The following is a 21,136-nucleotide window of genomic DNA, read 5'->3' on the forward strand; positions in this document are numbered from 1 at the left end:
ATTTCTGGAACGTTCTTTGCGTTTTCCTATTTTCCGGGTGGCCAGGACAATAAAACTAACGCATAAATTTCCATGTTTTTCAGCATCTTGGAAAAGGAAAAGTCGCTGCAGCTGCATGAGGACCGAAATTTGCTGTGTGTGTGTGTGTGTGTGTGTGTGTGTGTGTGTGTGTGTGTGATTGCTCAACTGTCAGTCACACACAGAACAGCACTAAATGTCACACACACACACTCACACACACACACACACAAACACAGCTGCTCAACAAAGCACTTAGCACTTGTCACATTTTTTTTTAGCAGCAGTTATCAGAAAATGTCACACAGAGTCTAGTAATTGCCTGGTTTGCTGAATTTGTGTGTGTGTGTGTGAGAGAGAGAGAGTGTGTGTGTGTGTGTGTGTGTGTGTGTAGGTCAGAGAATACCATAGAAATGCCAGATGATGACCTGAAATGTTTGTGTGGGTGTGTAACTGCTGGGTTCAGTGGTTTAATGTAAGCAGCAACAGGTACACACACACAAAACATAAACACACACACACACACACACAAAACATACACACACACACACAAAACACACACACACACACACACACACACCTTTAACTAGCCCGGACAACGTTCAGTTCTTTATTTTAATTTCTGTCAAGGAGCAGAGTTCAACATGTATGTTCTTCAGCAACTTCTCCAGGTGTTTCATTTGAAGATTCAGTTCCGACGCTGCTGCACTTACATCCTCTCCACCCGCATCCTCTCCATCCTCTCCACTCTCATCATCTCCACTCTCATCCTCTCCACTCTCATCATCTCCACCCGCATCCTCTCCATCCTCTCCACTCTCATCATCTCCACTCTCATCCTCTCCACTCTCATCATCTCCACCCGCATCCTCTCCACTCTCATCATCTCCACTCTCATCCTCTCCACCCGCATCCTCTCCACCCGCATCCTCACCATCCTCTCCACTCTCATCCTCTCCACTCTCATCATCTCCACTCTCATCATCTCCACTCTCATCCTCTCCACTCTCATCATCTTCACTCTCATCATCTCCACTCTCATCATCTCCACTCTCATCATCTCCATCCTCTCCACTCTCATCATCTCCACTCTCATCATCTCCACTCTCATCATCTCCACTCTCATCATCTTCACTCTCATCATCTCCACCCGCATCCTCTCCACCCGCATCCTCTCCATCCTCTCCACTCTCATCATCTCCACCTGCATCCTCTCCACTCTCATCATCTCCACTCTCATCATCTCCACTCTCATCATCTCCACCCGCATCCTCTCCACTCTCATCCTCTTTACTTACATCCTCTCCACCCGCATCCTCTCCATCATCTCCACTCTCATCATCTACACCCTCATCATCTCCACCTGCATCATCTCCACTCTCATCATCTCCACTCTCATCATCTCCACTCTCTTCATCTCCACTCTCATCATCTCCACCCGCATTCTCTCCACTTGGAGTGTAAAGGCGGAGTGTAAAGGCGGAGTGTAAAGGCGGAGAGTAAAGGCGGCGTGTAAAGGTGGCGTGTAAAGGCGGAGTGTAAAGGCGGAGTGTAAAGGCAGAGTGTAAAGACAGAGTGTAAAGGCGGAGTGTAAAGGCGGAGTGTAAAGGCGGAGAGTGTAAAGGTGGCGTGTAAAGGCGGAGTGTAAAGGCGGAGTGTAAAGGCGGAGTGTAAAGGCGGCGTGTAAAGGCGGAGTGTAAAGGCGGAGTGTAAAGACAGAGTGTAAAGTCGGAGTGTAAAGACGGAGTGTAAAGGCGGCGTGTAAAGGCGGCGTGTAAAGGCGGAGTGTAAAGGCGGAGTGTAAAGACAGAGTGTAAAGTCGGAGTGTAAAGACGGAGTGTAAAGGCGGAGTGTAAAGGCGGAGTGTAAAGGCGGAGTGTGCTGTAAGTGCACACAGTGTGTCTGTGACGTACAGAATCATTTCTATCGTAGTAAATATTGTAAAGATTGGGAGAGGGAAAGGAGGATTATGGAGGGGAAAATGTCTGTACATCAGAAATGCGTGACCTTGCTTTCTATGTTTGCCTTTTCCTAATGGAGCCGATGCCAGAGACGTTCACAAGTCTTTCATCTGAAGTCTGAGTCAAATCTGAAGTCTGACACTGGAGTCCGAGTCACAGTGTTTGATCTGATCACTGTTTCGCTCTATGAGTTTGTCGTCTCTGATCTCTTCAATAAAACTTGCATTTGCATCCAAACCTGCCGGAGTCTGATGATTATAATAAACTTTTAATTAAGAATGTGTTAAGTGTCACCTGCAGAAAATGGCAAAAATGCACAAAATAAAATGTTAAGTCAAGTATTTAAAATTAATTTAAAATATGCTTTCTGTGCTATTAAAGGAAAATTTACGCAAGTAGACGTCCCCGTTACAATTCCGTGTAAAATCTTTGACAGTGTTTTTATTCCTATCGCTCTGTGATGAGAAGTTCGGGTCTCAGTCTCGCAGGCCAACGACTCTAGATGGCACAAACAGCTCACAGAATCCCTGCAGAATTTCATCCAAACATCCTGAGAGTTCAATAAGAACACTTTGAATTATGCAGATAATCCCTTATTCGCACATACTCAAAAACACTCTCTTAAATTCTGGCCTCATCTTAAATTAAGCTCCTCTAACACACTTCAAAACCCAAGAGCTAAGCCCTAAATCCAGTCCCCTGTCGACTCTGAAACTCACAAACCCACCACCATCTAACAGTCACTTTCAGACCAGCTCAGCTAAACAACCCCAAATTAGAAGAAACCAAATCAGAAAAGCTAGAAAAATAGAGCACTGGGAAAGCGAAAGTAAAAACCAAAGTGAAGTAGAATGTTATCGGGTCGTAAACAGAAATTACGAGCTTGCAGAACACCTCCGCAGGGGCAGAGATACAAAACAGAGACAGATCTTTACAAGCTCCAGGCTCAGAGATCACAGTCGAGCCACGGAGACGCAGACCCAAACAAACATGGCCTCTAAATACGCTTTACTGTTCATCCGAGATTTTCTTACTCTCGTATATATATAGTGATATCTGTCCACAAAAAATATTAAACAGCACTAGAAAGTAAGTCTGAACATTCTCTCTCTCTCTCTCTCTCTCTCTCTCTCTCTCTCCCTCTCTCAAGATTAAATAGTTCCCTCTCTTTTTCTCTCTTCGCTCCTTCTCAATTGTCATCTCTTCATTCTGTTCTGTTGTAAACGACTCTCTAATTGCTTGCTAATGAGGCTTAAATCTCCTGCCGTCCCACTCGCTGAGTGAATAATAGTGTTATTAATGTGACTTTCACACTCCAACACCTCTGCTTCAGCTCGTAGAGGCGCAAGAGCTCGCCGTCTCTGAGACAGAAGTGGGCGTGTCTCGGTGTCAGATGACATCAGTTGGAATTAATGCTGATTTAGAAAGCGATAATTCAATAAATGTTCAGATGGAGTCGTCACAAAGTGTGTAGCGGTGTCCAAGCTTGTTCTCGGAGAGTGACGTTAGTGTTGTTGAGGCTCGATGTTAGGAAGAAGATCACCACGTCGTTCGAGGAAAAACTCTTTCTTCATCTCATAAATCCCACATCCTGACATGATGCGTAAGATCGGAGTGAAATTTCATTTCTAATTGAGTCAGTGATCCTCAGTGACGATGTAATATCGTGATCAAGTGTGTCACAATATGCTTTTCTGCAATACTGAATGATATTTATTTATTTATTTATTTATTTATTACATACCGACTGGACGCAGCTGATTTGTGTCACATCAGCGCCAAATCTTAAACTTTAAACTTCACTTCCCAGAACATTACATGGCCTACAAAATGGCCGCCGAGGACTACAACACCCAACCACCACCATCTTACTGATCACACACCTGTGCACAATTACTGCTACACTATTTAAGGACTCAACACACACACACACACACACACAGAGAGATACACAGATACACACTTACTCACTTTGTGTAGTATCCACGCTGTGTTTCCTGATTATGATTTTTTGACGGTCAGTTTGGATCTGAGTTCAAGGTTTATCAGTAAAGCTTCCTCACCTGCACTTGCGTCCGTTCCTGCCGTCTGACATGTTGATGTTAAAATTGCACTTAATCTTTAAAACTGTAGCATATTCAAATTTTTACAATTTTCTTTTTCATCTTTTCAGTGTTTATATTTATATATATCTCTTATCTCTCCGTCACTAGGTGGTGGAGGTGGCGTCACGTTGTCACGTTTTCCCACACCGAGATTCTTGCTAGCGCGAGACCTCAAGAGCGAGTGCTTGAATATTCGGAGGATTTATATGGAGTTATCATCAGATCAGATTATCAGATGAAGTGATTAGACATTGGGATTTGATCCAGACAGGGTCAAGATCACAGCAATAGTCTCAAACACTCTTTCTTTAATCACTTCCTTCCTGTTTGAGGGTATTTTAAAGATGTTTGAGGTCATGAGTAAGCAGATGTGTTGGTGATGGAGGCGTCTCTGTCCACGCCACTGCCATCGAGTTCTCCTTGTTATTTATATAATTTATACTTTTTTTTATAAATTTTTTAAACATTAAATAAAGTATTATCAAACTTTTTTTAAATACAGCTACGGCTTTGCTGGCAGTTTGTCATACCAACGACCTGATGTGATGTTTTTTCACATCGCCAGCCCTATTTCTAATAAAAACGTTCCGTTTTCTGTTCATCAGCTTGAGGATTGATGAAGTTTTGGAGACTTTGTGTCTCTCGGGAGCTTAGCGAGAATCTGGAAGACGTCCCACATGCTGAGGAATCACATGCTGCTTTTCCTCTGTTCTCAAATTAAAACTGCTGATCTAAAATATCTCCAACTTTTTCTTTTTGGAACTAAGTGTCATATATGAGCCTTTAGATCAAAATATCCGTGAAGTCTTAGGATTTAAACCTCCAACTTTCTCATCACTGGCTCCGAATCTTTAAAAGTGAATGTTTTGTAGTAGCTCCACTAACCGGTACTGGATATATATATTAACTTACGACAACATATAACAACAAAATATACAAATGTACAAATACAGAACATACACAGGACAAAAAAATCTTTTATACATTGAACTGTCACATCAAATCTAAATGACAGTACAGACAGTGTTTTAATAATAAAATATTTTTAAAAAGTTCCAGCATCATTTCACAATTTTAGACAAAAAAACTCCCAACAACAACAAGTTTTTCCTGTGGAAGGATAATGTAGTAAAAAAGGGAACTAATAATTAATCGACTAGTAATTAGCATGTCATACCGGTTTCAGCCACAAGGGGCACCTGAGATGTTTCCCCACTTTAGCTTCGTAAGCAAATCTCTCAGGTGCTGTGTGTGACAAAGTGTGTAGCGTGAATCATTGGATCCTCGACTTTCCCTCGTATAATCGTCTTCGTTAAGTGTGTTTGCGAAAGATGAAGGGAAAACGTTTCAACATTGTCCAGTCCAACTGAATTGTTTTTATTAGTTGAGTAAACGTTACATTTCATTAATTTCATTAATGATTATTTTTGTCTTTTTGTTATTATGTTCTCAGAAGTGTGTGTGTGTGTGTGTGTGTGTGTGTGTATGAAACCTGGTCCCCACAAACACACAGTACAAGAATGTGTGTAAATTACAGTGCTGGCATTTGCACTAGAGTGCTTTCTCTCTCTCTTCTCTTTCTAATCCTTCATTCCTCCCTCTCCTCTCTCTCTCTCTCTCTCTCTCTCTCTCTCTCTCTCTCTCTCTCTCTCTCTGTAGTGTCACAGCGCCTCCTGCTGGACGTCCACTAAATTACACCCTCTTTTTCTCTTCAGCTCATTCATTTTTCCTTCTTTTCTCTCTTACACGCTTCTCTCTCTCTCTCTCTCTCTCTCTCTCTCTCTCGGTCTATCTGCACAGTTGCAGGCTATGATTACAGTTGATGATTATTGCGCTTTGTGTTTCTATCACCTACAGGAAGTACCTGAGCTAATTAAGCTCTAAATTGCATTGTTGTTGTTTTCTCCTCTCGCTGGTTCCTCCTGCATCACTTTCTGGAGTTTACGGAGCATAAAGAGAGGAGAAGAAGAGAACAGGAAGCAGTACAGGGCTATAGATCATGTACACCACGGTGTGGCACCTCAAACAGCAGCGGCGCTTTAGCTTCAGGCTCACAGCTAATTATCCAGCTGGAGGAGGATGAATGTTCTCTTTCTGCATGGATGAGTTTAATAGCACAGACTGGTGGAGAGAGAGAGAAGAGAAAGAGGAAAGAGAAAAGAGAAAAGCACATGATCAGAGAGCTCTCCAAAAAAATCCATCTACGCTTTATGATTATAGATTGGAGCAGTGCAGCGTTCATTAAGGCTCGTTAAAGCCCAGTAACTTTAAAACGAGCTGATTACAGAAGAATGAATCAGAGTTCATTAACAGAAAGCAAGCAGGAGGTTCAGCTTTCACTAATTCTGCATAAACAGCGTGTATTCATAAGTCCAGGGATGAAGAATAAAAAAAACTAAGATTTCACAAGAATATGCGATGCTTAAAAGTTCATCATGTTATGCATTATTATTTATCTATGTATACTAACAATAATAATAATAATAATAATAATAATAATTAGTCATAGTAGTGGTACATTTTAGAAATGACAAGATTATGATTATGTATGTATTATTTATGTTTTGAATTATTATTTATATTAAGTATATAAATTAAAGTAATTTATTATTAGAAATATTATTATGTACATTTATTATTATTATTATTATTATTATTATTATTATTATATAATTACTACTACTAATAATAAATTAGATAAACATTTAGATAAATAAATATTTAAAAAAAAAGAATTAAATACAAATATTTTTCGCAAACAAAATCCCAGTGATTGTGTTATAGTGTGGTGTGAAAAATGAATTTATATTTAATTCTTAAATTCTATTATTATTATTATTATTATTATTATTATTAAGTTAATAATATCTGTCCTAACATTAGCTAAACAGATTAACTAACTAGCTCACCTCTGGGAACAATATATGATAAAGTACAACCTATTGCAGAATAATAGTTTAATTTAATTAATTTAAGTGATTTATATTTATCTTCATTTATTTTACAGGTTGATGAAATTGTCACGTGATTTAATAAAACGTCTAAGTGATTAAAGACATTTTCAACTTAGACATAAAGACTGAGTCTGTGTCTGAGTCCTGAAAACCTTTTGATTCACTGATGTTTGTGAATCGATTCCAACCATGAGCAAATCATCATCAAACGAATCATTTTGTTCCAAATGACTCTTTAAATGCGAGTCGACTCACAAGCACAAGCGAATGAAAAAGTGTTTTTATTTTATTGTCTATTCATTCTGGTGTCAACTTGTGAACTATTCAATAATAATAATAATAATAATAATAATAATAATAATAATAATAGAATTTAGGAATTAAATATAAATTCATTTTTCACACCCTGTAACACAATCACTGGGATTTTGTTTGCGAAAAATATTTGTATTTAATTTTATTTTTTAAATATTTATTTATCTGATTGTTTATGTAATATATTATTATCATTAGCAGTAGTAGTAGTAGTAGTAGTAATTTTAGTAGTAGCAGTAATATTATTAGTAGTAGCAGTGTTATCAGTAGTAGTAATATTAGTAGCAGAAGTAATATTATTATTAGCAGCAGTAGTAGTAGTGGTGTTATTATTGGTAGTAGTAGTAATTTTAGTAGTAATATTATTAGTAGTGGTGTTATTATTAGTAGTAGTAGTAGCAGTGGTAGTAATTTTAGTAGTGTTATTAGTAGTACAAGTAATATTATTATTAGTAGTAGTAGTAGTAGTAGTACTGTTATTATTGGTAGTAGTAGTAGTCATTTTAGTAGTAATATTATTATTATTAGTAGTAGTATTAGTGTTATTAGTAGTAGTAGTAGTGGTGTTATTATTATTATTAGTAGTAGTAGTAGTAGTAGTAGTACTGTTATTAGTAGTAGTAGTAGTAGTGATATTAGTAATAGTAATATTATTAATAGTAATATTGCTATGTATATTATATAGTAGTAGTGCTATTATTAAATCTTGTAAAACTGGGAACACTAAAATCAAACGACTCTAAAACCCCCTCAGTTCGATTCACTAAAGTGACTCTCAGTGACTGATTCACATTAAACGAGTCGTTTAAAAGGAACCGATTCTTTCAGTGAATCAGCGCTCACCGGTAGCCCACAGGAAGTGATGGAGTATTTCTTCTCCTCACGCCCCCGGTGTTGTTGTTCTCCTGCTGCTGGAGTGCGGGTTAGAGTGGAGTGGTGGAGGACTCGGTACCGGATCTCTCTCTCTCTCTCTCTCTCTCTCTCTCTCTGGATGAAGATGAGCAGTTTACAGGCGCTGCACGAGCCGCAAGGTGAGTCACTAAACTCTCACCTTTTCACTCACGCGCTTAAAACCTGATTTCTGCAGGTCAGTGACACACTGATGCCTGCACACAGCACCTTAAAGTCATTATTCACTCTTATTACACCTAATGATTACTCTGTACTAGCTCATTAGCCAGCGTTAGGATTATTCCAGGAGAAATACTATTCTCAGATTCTCAGGTTTGAAGTTTATTTGTCTTGTGCACAAAATATCAGCAGTGATAAGTGTATAAGTGTGTAAGTGATAAGTGTGTAAGTGTGTAAGTGATAAGTGTGTAAGTGATAAGTGTATAAGTGTGTAAGTGATAAGTGTGTAAGTGATAAGTGTAAAAGTGATAAGCGTGTAAGTGATAAGTGTGTAAGTGTGTAAGTGATAAGTGTGTAAGTGATAAGTGTATAAGTGTGTAAGTGATAAGTGTGTAAGTGATAAGTGTAAAAGTGATAAGTGTGTAAGTGATAAGTGTATAAGTGTGTAAGTGATAAGTGTGTAAGTGTGTAAGTGATAAGTGTGTAAGTGTGTAAGTGATAAGTGTAAAAGTGATAAGTGTGTAAGTGATAAGTGTGTAAGTGTGTAAATGATAAGTGTGTAAGTGTGTAAGTGATAAGTGTATAAGTGTGTAAGTGATAAGTGTAAAAGTGATAAGTGTGTAAGTGATAAGTGTGTAAGTGTGTAAGTGATAAGTGTATAAGTGTGTAAATGATAAGTGTGTAAGTGTGTAAGTGATAAGTGTGTAAGTGTGTAAGTGATAAGTGTAAAAGTGATAAGTGTGTAAGTGATAAGTGTATAAGTGTGTAAGTGATAAGTGTGTAAGTGTGTAAGTGATAAGTGTGTAAGTGATAAGTGTATAAGTGTGTAAGTGATAAGTGTGTAAGTGATAAGTGTAAAAGTGATAAGTGTGTAAGTGATAAGTGTATAAGTGTGTAAGTGATAAGTGTGTAAGTGTGTAAGTGATAAGTGTGTAAGTGTGTAAGTGATAAGTGTAAAAGTGATAAGTGTGTAAGTGATAAGTGTGTAAGTGTGTAAATGATAAGTGTGTAAGTGTGTAAGTGATAAGTGTATAAGTGTGTAAGTGATAAGTGTAAAAGTGATAAGTGTGTAAGTGATAAGTGTGTAAGTGTGTAAATGATAAGTGTGTAAGTGTGTAAATGATAAGTGTGTAAGTGTGTAAGTGATAAGTGTGTAAGTGTAAAAGTGATAAGTGTGTAAGTGTGTAAATGATAAGTGTGTAAGTGTGTAAGTGATAAGTGTGTAAGTGATAAGTGTGTAAGTGTAAAAGTGATAAGTGTGTAAGTGTGTAAGTGATAAGTGTGTAAGTGATAAGTGTATAAGTGATAAGTGTGTAAGTGATAAGTGTGTAAGTGTAAAAGTGATAAGTGTGTAAGTGTGTAAGTGATAAGTGTGTAAGTGATAAGTGTGTAAGTGTAAAAGTGATAAGTGTGTAAGTGATAAGTGTGTAAGTGTGTAAGTGTAAAAGTGATAAGTGTAAAAGTGATAAGTGTGATAAGTGATAAGTGTGTAAGTATATAAGTGTGTAAGTGATAAGTGATAAGTGATAAGTGTGTAAGTGATAAGTGTGTAAGTGTGTAAGTGTAAAAGTGATAAGTGTGTAAGTGATAAGTGTGCAAGTGATAAGTGTAAAAGTGATAAGTGTGTAAGTGTGTAAGTGATAAGTGATAAGTGTGTAAGTGATAAGTGTGTAAGTGATAAGTGTGTAAGTGATAAGTGTGCAAGTGTGTAACTGATAAGTGTAAAAGTGATAAGTGTGTAAGTGATAAGTGTGTAAGTGATAAGTGTGTAAGTGTGTAAGTGATAAGTGTGTAAGTGATAAGTGTGTAAGTGTGTAACTGATAAGTGTAAAAGTGATAAGTGTGTAAGTGATAAGTGTGTAAGTGATAAGTGTGCAAGTGATAAGTGTAAAAGTGATAAGTGTGTAAGTGTGTAAGTGATAAGTGATAAGTGTGTAAGTGATAAGTGTGTAAGTGATAAGTGTGCAAGTGATAAGTGTGTAAGTGTGTAAGTGTGTAAGTGATAAGTGATAAGTGTGTAAGTGATAAGTGTGTAAGTGTGTAAGTGTAAAAGTGATAAGTGTGTAAGTGATAAGTGTGTAAGTGATAAGTGTGTAAGTGATAAGTGATAAGTGTGTAAGTGATAAGTGTGTAAGTGATAAGTGTGTAAGTGATAAGTGTAAAAGTGATAAGTGTGTAAGTGTGTAAGTGATAAGTGTGTAAGTGATAAGTGTGTAACTGTAAAAGTGATAAGTGTGTAAGTGATAAGTGTGCAAATGATAAGTGTGTAAGTGATAAGTGTAAAAGTGATAAGTGTGTAAGTGTGTAAGTGATAAGTGTGTAAGTGATAAGTGTGTAAGTGTAAAAGTGATAAGTGTGTAAGTGATAAGTGTGTAAGTATATAAGTGTGTAAGTGTATAAGTGATAAGTGTGTAAGTATATAAGTGTATAAGTGATAAGTGTGTAAGTGATAAGTGTGTAAGTGTGATAAGTGATAAGTGTGTAAGTGATAAGTGTGTAAGTGTATAAGTGTGTAAGTGATAAGTGATAAGTGTGTAAGTGATAAGTGTGTAAGTGATAAGTGATAAGTGATAAGTGTGTAAGTGATAAGTGTGTAAGTGTGATAAGTGATAAGTGTGTAAGTGATAAGTGTGTAAGTGATAAGTGTGCAAGTGATAAGTGTGCAAGTGATAAGTGTGTAAGTGATAAGTGTGTAAGTGATAAGTGTGCAAGTGATAAGTGTGTAAGTGTGTAAGTGATAAGTGTAAAAGTGATAAGTGTGTAAGTGTGTAAGTGATAAGTGTGTAAGTGATAAGTGTGTAAGTGATAAGTGTGTAAGTGTGTAAGTGATAAGTGTGTAAGTGATAAGTGTGTAAGTGATAAGTGTGTAAGTGTGTAAGTGATAAGTGTGCAAGTGATAAGTGTGTAAGTGTGTAAGTGATAAGTGTGCAAGTGATAAGTGTGTAAGTGATAAGTGTATAAGTGATAAGTGTGCAAGTGATAAGTGTAAAAGTGATAAGTGTGTAAGTGTGTAAGTGATAAGTGTGTAAGTGTGGAAGTGATAAGTGTGTAAGTGATAAGTGTATAAGTGATAAGTGTGTAAGTGATAAGTGTGTAAGTGATAAGTGTGTAAGTGATAAGTGTGTAAGTGTGTAAGTGATAAGTGTGTAAGTGATAAGTGTAAAAGTGATAAGTGTGTAAGTGATAAGTGTGTAAGTGTGTAAGTGTGTAAGTGATAAGTGTGTAAGTGATAAGTGTATAAGTGATGTGTGTAAGTGATAAGTGATAAGTGTGTAAGTGATAAGTGTGTAAGTGTATAAGTGATGTGTGTAAGTGATAAGTGATAAGTGTGTAAGTGATAAGTGTGTAAGTGTGTAAGTGATAAGTGTATAAGTGATAAGTGTGTAAGTGATAAGTGATAAGTGTGTAAGTGATAAGTGTGTAAGTGTGTAAGTGATAAGTGTGTAAGTGATAAGTGTAAAAGTGATAAGTGTGTAAGTGTGTAAGTGATAAGTGTGTAAGTGATAAGTGTGTAAGTGTGTAAGTGTGTAAGTGATAAGTGATGAGTGTGTAAGTGATAAGTGTGTAAGTGATAAGTGTGTAAGTGTGTAAGTGTGTAAGTGATAAGTGTGTAAGTGATAAGTGTGTAAGTGTGTAAGTGATAAGTGTGTAAGTGATAAGTGTGTAAGTGATAAGTGTGTAAGTGATAAGTGTATAAGTGATAAGTGTGTAAGTGATAAGTGTGTAAGTGTGTAAGTGATAAGTGTGTAAGTGATAAGTGTATAAGTGATAAGTGTGTAAGTGTAAAAGTGATAAGTGATAAGTGTGTAAGTGATAAGTGTATAAGTGATAAGTGTGTAAGTGTGTAAGTGATAAGTGTGTAAGTGATAAGTGTGTAAGTGATAAGCGTGTAAGTTATAAGCGTGTAAGTGATAAGCGTGTAAGTGATAAGTGTGTAAGTTATAAGTGTAAAAGTGATAAGCGTATAAGTGATAAGCGTGTAAGTGATAAGTGTGTAAGTGATAAGCATGTAAGTGATAAGCGTATAAGTGATAAGTGTGTAAGTGATAAGTGTATAAGTGATAAGTGTGTAAGTGTGTAAGTGATAAGCGTGTAAGTGATAAGCGTGTAAGTGATAAGTGTGTAAGTTATAAGTGTAAAAGTGATAAGTGTAAAAGTGATAAGTGTGTAAGTGATAAGCGTATAAGTGATAAGTGTGTAAGTGATAAGTGTATAAGTGATAAGTGTGTAAGTGTGTAAGTGATAAGCGTGTAAGTGATAAGCGTGTAAGTGATAAGTGTGTAAGTTATAAGTGTAAAAGTGATAAGTGTAAAAGTGATAAGTGTGTAAGTGATAAGTGTATAAGTGATAAGTGTGTAAGTGTATAAGTGATAAGCGTGTAAGTGATAAGTGTGTAAGTTATAAGTGTAAAAGTGATAAGTGTGTAAGTGATAAGTGTGTAAGTGATAAGTGTGTAAGTGATAAGTGTATAAGTGATAAGTGTGTAAGTGTATAAGTGATAAGTGTGTAAGTGATAAGTGATAAGTGTGTAAGTGATAAGTGTATAAGTGATAAGTGTGTAAGTGATAAGTGTGTAAGTGTGTAAGTGATAAGTGTGTAAGTGTGTAAGTGATAAGTGTGTAAGTGATAAGTGTATAAGTGATAAGTGTGCAAGTGGTAAGTGTGTAAGTGATAAGTGTGTAAGTGATAAGTGTGTAAGTGTGTAAGTGATAAGTGTGCAAGTGATAAGTGTGTAAGTGTGTAAGTGATAAGTGTGCAAGTGATAAGTGTGTAAGTGATAAGTGTATAAGTGATAAGTGTGCAAGTGATAAGTGTAAAAGTGATAAGTGTGTAAGTGTGTAAGTGATAAGTGTGTAAGTGTGGAAGTGATAAGTGTGTAAGTGATAAGTGTATAAGTGATAAGTGTGTAAGTGATAAGTGTGTAAGTGTGTAAGTGATAAGTGTGTAAGTGATAAGTGTGTAAGTGATAAGTGTGTAAGTGATAAGTGTGTAAGTGTGTAAGTGATAAGTGTGTAAGTGTGGAAGTGATAAGTGTGGAAGTGATAAGTGTGTAAGTGATAAGTGTATAAGTGATAAGTGTGTAAGTGATAAGTGTGTAAGTGTGTAAGTGATAAGTGTGTAAGTGATAAGTGTATAAGTGATAAGTGTGTAAGTGATAAGTGTGTAAGTGTGTAAGTGATAAGTGTGTAAGTGATAAGTGTAAAAGTGATAAGTGTGTAAGTGATAAGTGTGTAAGTGTAAAAGTGATAAGTGTGTAAGTGATAAGTGTGTAAGTGATAAGTGTATAAGTGTGTAAGTGATAAGTGTGTAAGTGTATAAGTGATGTGTGTAAGTGATAAGTGATAAGTGTGTAAGTGATAAGTGTGTAAGTGTGTAAGTGATAAGTGTAAAAGTGATAAGTGTATAAGTGATAAGTGTGTAAGTGATAAGTGATAAGTGTGTAAGTGATAAGTGTGTAAGTGTGTAAGTGATAAGTGTGTAAGTGATAAGTGTGTAAGTGTGTAAGTGATAAGTGTGTAAGTGATAAGTGTGTAAGTGTGTAAGTGTGTAAGTGATAAGTGATGAGTGTGTAAGTGTGTAAGTGATAAGTGTGTAAGTGATAAGTGTGTAAGTGTGTAAGTGTGTAAGTGATAAGTGATGAGTGTGTAAGTGTGTAAGTGATAAGTGTGTAAGTGATAAGTGTGTAAGTGTGTAAGTGATAAGTGTGTAAGTGATAAGTGTGTAAGTGTGTAAGTGATAAGTGTGTAAGTGATAAGTGTATAAGTGATAAGTGTGTAAGTGATAAGTGTATAAGTGATAAGTGTGTAAGTGATAAGTGTGTAAGTGATAAGTGTATAAGTGATAAGTGTGTAAGTGTAAAAGTGATAAGTGATAAGTGTGTAAGTGATAAGTGTATAAGTGATAAGTGTGTAAGTGATAAGTGTATAAGTGATAAGTGTGTAAGTGTGTAAGTGATAAGTGTATAAGTGATAAGTGTGTAAGTGATAAGTGTATAAGTGATAAGTGTATAAGTGATAAGTGTGTAAGTGTGTAAGTTATAAGCGTGTAAGTGATAAGCGTGTAAGTGATAAGTGTGTAAGTTATAAGTGTAAAAGTGATAAGTGTATAAGTGATAAGCGTGTAAGTGATAAGTGTATAAGTGATAAGTGTGTAAGTGTATAAGTGATAAGCGTGTAAGTGATAAGCGTGTAAGTGATAAGTGTGTAAGTTATAAGTGTAAAAGTGATAAGTGTAAAAGTGATAAGTGTGTAAGTGATAAGTGTGTAAGTGATAAGTGTGTAAGTTATAAGTGTGTAAGTGATAAGTGTATAAGTGATAAGTGTGTAAGTGTATAAGTGATAAGTGTGTAAGTGATAAGTGATAAGTGTGTAAGTGATAAGTGTATAAGTGATAAGTGTGTAAGTGATAAGTGTGTAAGTGTGTAAGTGATAAGTGTGTAAGTGATAAGTGTATAAGTGATAAGTGTGTAAGTGATAAGTGTGTAAGTGTATAAGTGTGTAAGTGATAAGTGTGTAAGTGATAAGTGTATAAGTGATAAGTGTGTAAGTGATAAGTGTGTAAGTGTATAAGTGTGTAAGTGATAAGTGATAAGTGTGTAAGTGATAAGTGTGTAAGTGTGTAAGTGATAAGTGTGTAAGTGATAAGTGTGTAAGTGATAAGTGTATAAGTGATAAGTGTGTAAGTGATAAGTGTGTAAGTGTATAAGTGTGTAAGTGATAAGTGATAAGTGTGTAAGTGATAAGTGTGTAAGTGTGTAAGTGATAAGTGTGTAAGTGATAAGTGTAAAAGTGATAAGTGTGTAAGTGATAAGTGATAAGTGTATAAGTGATAAGTGTGTAAGTGATAAGTGTATAAGTGATAAGTGTGTAAGTGATAAGTGTGTAAGTGTGTAAGTGATAAGTGTGTAAGTGATAAGTGTAAAAGTGATAAGTGTGTAAGTGTATAAGTGATAAGTGTGTAAGTGATAAGTGTATAAGTGTAAAAGTGATAAGTGTATAAGTGATAAGTGTAAAAGTGATAAGTGTGTAAGTGATAAGTGTGTAAGTGTGTAAGTGATAAGTGTGTAAGTGTATAAGTGATAAGTGTGTAAGTGATAAGTGTAAAAGTGATAAGTGTGTAAGTGATAAGTGATAAGTGATAAGTGTGTAAGTGTATAAGTGATAAGTGATAAGTGTGTAAGTGATAAGTGTGTAAGTGATAAGTGTAAAAGTGATAAGTGTGTAAGTGATAAGTGATAAGTGTGTAAGTGATAAGTGTGTAAGTGTGTAAGTGATAAGTGTGTAAGTGTATAAGTGATAAGTGATAAGTGTATAAGTGATAAGTGATAAGTGTGTAAGTGATAAGTGTGTAAGTGATAAGTGTAAAAGTGATAAGTGTATAAGTGTGTAAGTGATAAGTGTAAAGTGTAAAAGTGATAAGTGTGTAAGTGATAAGTGTGTAAGTGATAAGTGATAAGTGTGTAAGTGATAAGTGTGTAAGTGATAAGTGTAAAAGTGATAAGTGATAAGTGTGTAAGTGATAAGTGATAAGTGTGTAAGTGATAAGTGATAAGTGTGTAAGTGATAAGTGTGTAAGTGATAAGTGTAAAAGTGATAAGTGATAAGTGTGTAAGTGATAAGTGATAAGTGTGTAAGTGATAAGTGTATAAGTGTGTAAGTGATAAGTGTGTAAGTGATAAGTGTAAAAGTGATAAGTGATAAGTGTGTAAGTGATAAGTGTGTAAGTGATAAGTGTGTAAGTGTGTAAGTGATAAGTGTGTAAGTGTGTAAGTGATAAGTGTGTAAGTGTGTAAGTGATAAGTGATGAGTGTGTAAGTGTGTAAGTGATAAGTGATGAGTGTGTAAGTGTGTAAGTGATAAGTGTGTAAGTGTGTAAGTGATAACTGTATAAGTGATAAGTGTGTAAGTGATAAGTGCATAAGTGATAAGTGTGTAAGTGATAAGTGCGTAAGTGATAAGTGTGTAAGTGATAAGTGATGAGTGTGTAAGTGATAAGTGTAAAAGTGATAAGTGTGTAAGTGTGTAAGTGATAAGTGTGTAAGTGATAAGTGTGTAAGTGTAAAAGTGATAAGTGTGTAAGTGATAAGTGTGTAAGTGATAAGTGTGCAAGTGATAAGTGTGTAAGTGTGTAAGTGTAAAAGTGATAAGTGTGTAAGTGATAAGTGTGTAAGTGTAAAAGTGATAAGTGTGTAAGTGATAAGTGTGTAAGTATATAAGTGTGTAAGTGTATAAGTGATAAGTGTGTAAGTATATAAGTGTATAAGTGATGAGTGTGTAAGTGATAAGTGATGAGTGTGTAAGTGATAAGTGATGAGTGTGTAAGTGTGTAAGTGTGTAAGTGATAAGTGATGAGTGTGTAAGTGATAAGTGTGTAAGTGATAAGTGTGTAAGTGTGTAAGTGTGTAAGTGTGTAAGTGATAAGTGTGTAAGTGATAAGTGTGTAAGTGTGTAAGTGTAAAAGTGATAAGTGATAAGTGTGTAAGTGATAAGTGTATAAGTGATAAGTGTGTAAGTGATAAGTGTATAAGTGTGCAAGTGATAAGTGTGTAAGTGTATAAGTGATAAGTGATAAGTGTGTAAGTGATAAGTGTATAAGTGTGTAAGTGATAAGTGTGTAAGTGATAAGTGTGTAAGTGTGTAAGTGATAAGTGTGTAAGTGATAAGTGTAAAAGTGATAAGTGTGTAAGTGTGTAAGTGATAAGTGTGTAAGTGATAAGTGTAAAAGTGATAAGTGTGTAAGTGATAAGTGTAAAAGTGATAAGTGTAAAAGTGATAAGTGTGTAAGTGTGTAAGTGATAAGTGTGTAAGTGATAAGTGTGTAAGTGATAAGTGTAAAAGTGATAAGTGTGTAAGTGATAAGTGTATAAGTGATAAGTGTGTAAGTGATAAGTGATAAGTGTGTAAGTGATAAGTGTAAAAGTGATAAGTGTGTAAGTGATAAGTGTATAAGTGATAAGTGTGTAAGTGATAAGTGTATAAGTGATGTGTGTAAGTGTGTAAGTGATAAGTGTGTAAGTGATAAGTGTAAAAGTGATAAGTGTGTAAGTGATAAGTGTGTAAGTGATAAGTGTAAAAGTGATAAGTGTGTAAGTGATAAGTGTATAAGTGATAAGTGTGTAAGTGTGTAAGTGATAAGTGTGTAAGTGATAAGTGTAAAAGTGATAAGTGTGTAAGTGATAAGTGTATAAGTGATAAGTGTGTAAGTGATAAGTGATAAGTGTGTAAGTGATAAGTGTGTAAGTGATAAGTGTAAAAGTGATTAGTGTGTAAGTGATAAGTGTGTAAGTGATAAGTGTAAAAGTGATAAGTGTATAAGTGATAAGTGTGTAAGTGATAAGTGTAAAAGTGATAAGTGATAAGTGCGTAAGTGATAAGTGTGTAAGTGATAAGTGTGTAAGTGTATAAGTGATAAGTGTAAAAGTGTGTAAGTGATAAGTGTATAAGTGTGTAAGTGATAAGTGCGTAAGTGATAAGTGTGTAAGTGTGTAAGTGATAAGTCCGTAAGTGATAAGTGCGTAAGTGATACGTGTATAAGTGATAAGTGCATACGTGATAAGTGCGTAAGTGATAAGTGTATAAGTGATAAGTGTGTAAGTGATAAGTGTATAAGTGATAAGTGTGTAAGTGATAAGTGTGTAAGTGTGTAAGTGATAAGTGTGTAAGTGATAAGTGTAAAAGTGATAAGTGTGTAAGTGATAAGTGTGTAAGTGTGTAAGTGTGTAAGTGATAAGTGTGTAAGTGATAAGTGTATAAGTGTGTAAGTGATAAGTGTGTAAGTGTATAAGTGATGTGTGTAAGTGATAAGTGATAAGTGTGTAAGTGATAAGTGTGTAAGTGTGTAAGTGATAAGTGTAAAAGTGATAAGTGTATAAGTGATAAGTGTGTAAGTGATAAGTGATAAGTGTGTAAGTGATAAGTGTGTAAGTGTGTAAGTGATAAGTGTGTAAGTGATAAGTGTGTAAGTGTGTAAGTGATAAGTGTGTAAGTGATAAGTGTGTAAGTGTGTAAGTGATAAGTGATGAGTGTGTAAGTGTGTAAGTGATAAGTGTGTAAGTGATAAGTGTGTAAGTGTGTAAGTGTGTAAGTGATAAGTGTGTAAGTGATAAGTGTGTAAGTGTGTAAGTGATAAGTGTGTAAGTGATAAGTGTATAAGTGATAAGTGTGTAAGTGATAAGTGTATAAGTGATAAGTGTGTAAGTGATAAGTGTGTAAGTGATAAGTGTATAAGTGATAAGTGTGTAAGTGTAAAAGTGATAAGTGATAAGTGTGTAAGTGATAAGTGTATAAGTGATAAGTGTGTAAGTGATAAGTGTGTAAGTGATAAGTGTATAAGTGATAAGTGTGTAAGTGTGTAAGTGATAAGTGTATAAGTGATAAGTGTGTAAGTGATAAGTGTATAAGTGATAAGTGTATAAGTGATAAGTGTGTAAGTGTGTAAGTTATAAGCGTGTAAGTGATAAGCGTGTAAGTGATAAGCGTGTAAGTGATAAGTGTGTAAGTTATAAGTGTAAAAGTGATAAGTGTATAAGTGATAAGCGTGTAAGTGATAAGTGTGTAAGTGATAAGTGTGTAAGTGATAAGTGTGTAAGTTATAAGTGTATAAGTGATAAGTGTATAAGTGATAAGCGTGTAAGTGATAAGTGTGTAAGTGATAAGTGTGTAAGTGTGTAAGTTATAAGCGTGTAAGTGATAAGCGTGTAAGTGATAAGCGTGTAAGTGATAAGTGTGTAAGTTATAAGTGTATAAGTGATAAGTGTATAAGTGATAAGCGTGTAAGTGATAAGTGTGTAAGTGATAAGTGTATAAGTGATAAGTGTGTAAGTGTATAAGTGATAAGCGTGTAAGTGATAAGCGTGTAAGTGATAAGTGTGTAAGTTATAAGTGTAAAAGTGATAAGTGTAAAAGTGATAAGTGTGTAAGTGATAAGTGTGTAAGTGATAAGTGTGTAAGTGATAAGTGTGTAAGTTATAAGTGTGTAAGTGATAAGTGTATAAGTGATAAGTGTGTAAGTGTATAAGTGATAAGTGTGTAAGTGATAAGTGATAAGTGTGTAAGTGATAAGTGTATAAGTGATAAGTGTGTAAGTGATAAGTGTGTAAGTGTGTAAGTGATAAGTGTGTAAGTGATAAGTGTATAAGTGATAAGTGTGCAAGTGGTAAGTGTGTAAGTGATAAGTGTGTAAGTGATAAGTGTGTAAGTGATAAGTGTATAAGTGATAAGTGTGTAAGTGATAAGTGTGTAAGTGTGTAAGTGATAAGTGTGTAAGTGATAAGTGTAAAAGTGATAAGTGTGTAAGTGTATAAGTGATAAGTGTGTAAGTGATAAGTGTATAAGTGTAAAAGTGATAAGTGTATAAGTGATAAGTGTAAAAGTGATAAGTGTGTAAGTGATAAGTGTGTAAGTGTGTAAGTGATAAGTGTGTAAGTGTATAAGTGATAAGTGTGTAAGTGATAAGTGTAAAAGTGATAAGTGTGTAAGTGATAAGTGATAAGTGTGTAAGTGTATAAGTGATAAGTGTGTAAGTGATAAGTGTGTAAGTGATAAGTGTAAAAGTGATAAGTGTGTAAGTGATAAGTGATAAGTGTGTAAGTGATAAGTGTGTAAGTGTGTAAGTGATAAGTGTGTAAGTGTATAAGTGATAAGTGATAAGTGTATAAGTGATAAGTGATAAGTGTGTAAGTGATAAGTGTGTAAGTGATAAGTGTAAAAGTGATAAGTGTATAAGTGTGTAAGTGATAAGTGTAAAGTGTAAAAGTGATAAGTGTGTAAGTGATAAGTGTGTAAGTGATAAGTGTGTAAGTGATAAGTGTATAAGTGATAAGTGATAAGTGTGTAAGTGATAAGTGATAAGTGTGTAAGTGATAAGTGTGTAAGTGATAAGTGTAAAAGTGATAAGTGATAAGTGTGTAAGTGATAAGTGATAAGTGTGTAAGTGATAAGTGTAAAAGTGATAAGTGATAAGTGTGTAAGTGATAAGTGTGTAAGTGATAAGTGTGTAAGTGTGTAAGTGATAAGTGATGAGTGTGTAAGTGTGTAAGTGTGTAAGTGATAAGTGATGAGTGTGTAAGTGTGTAAGTGATAAGTGTGTAAGTGTGTAAGTGATAACTGTATAAGTGATAAGTGTGTAAGTGATAAGTGCATAAGTGATAAGTGTGTAAGTGATAAGTGCGTAAGTGATAAGTGTGTAAGTGATAAGTGATGAGTGTGTAAGTGATAAGTGTAAAAGTGATAAGTGTGTAAGTGTGTAAGTGATAAGTGTGTAAGTGATAAGTGTGTAAGTGTAAAAGTGATAAGTGTGTAAGTGATAAGTGTGTAAGTGATAAGTGTGCAAGTGATAAGTGTGTAAGTGTGTAAGTGTAAAAGTGATAAGTGTGTAAGTGATAAGTGTGTAAGTGTAAAAGTGATAAGTGTGTAAGTGATAAGTGTGTAAGTATATAAGTGTGTAAGTGTATAAGTGATAAGTGTGTAAGTATATAAGTGTATAAGTGATGAGTGTGTAAGTGATAAGTGATGAGTGTGTAAGTGATAAGTGATGAGTGTGTAAGTGTGTAAGTGTGTAAGTGATAAGTGATGAGTGTGTAAGTGTGTAAGTGATAAGTGTGTAAGTGTGTAAGTGTGTAAGTGTGGAAGTGATAAGTGTGTAAGTGATAAGTGTGTAAGTGTAAAAGTGATAAGTGATAAGTGTGTAAGTGATAAGTGTGTAAGTGATAAGT

General features: G+C 35.0%; 2 protein-coding genes across 3 annotated transcripts in view; both read left to right on the forward strand.

Moving 5' to 3' along the window:
- Positions 1 to 451: 451 nt before the first annotated feature.
- LOC128319131 (putative protein TPRXL) lies at positions 452 to 1,482 on the forward strand. The gene is made up of 2 exons (XM_053237500.1): positions 452 to 507; positions 705 to 1,482. The coding sequence occupies exons 1-2, from the start codon at positions 452 to 454 to the stop codon at positions 1,480 to 1,482; spliced, it is 834 nt and encodes a 277-aa protein (XP_053093475.1).
- A 6,455-nt stretch (positions 1,483 to 7,937) lies between these two features.
- Positions 7,938 to 21,136, forward strand: part of edaradd (EDAR-associated death domain) — a 40,415-nt gene continuing 27,216 nt past the window's right edge. For both annotated transcript variants that reach the window (XM_026911446.3, XM_026911448.3), the window contains exon 1: positions 7,938 to 8,384. In XM_026911446.3, the coding sequence (XP_026767247.2) occupies positions 8,216 to 8,384 (169 nt within the window). In that variant the 5' untranslated portion in view covers positions 7,938 to 8,215. The remainder of the gene's footprint in view (positions 8,385 to 21,136) is intronic.

This window comes from Pangasianodon hypophthalmus, chromosome 10 (genome assembly GCF_027358585.1).
Source record: "Pangasianodon hypophthalmus isolate fPanHyp1 chromosome 10, fPanHyp1.pri, whole genome shotgun sequence".
Taxonomy (NCBI): domain Eukaryota; kingdom Metazoa; phylum Chordata; class Actinopteri; order Siluriformes; family Pangasiidae; genus Pangasianodon; species Pangasianodon hypophthalmus.

Bases quoted from the DNA above. Each gene is read 5' to 3' on its own strand.
- LOC128319131 (XM_053237500.1), top strand. From the start codon at position 452: ATGTTTGTGTGGGTGTGTAACTGCTGGGTTCAGTGGTTTAATGTAAGC. The intron at 508-704 runs GTACACACACAC...TTTCATTTGAAG, and splicing joins TTTAATGTAAGCAGCAACAG to ATTCAGTTCCGACGCTGCTG.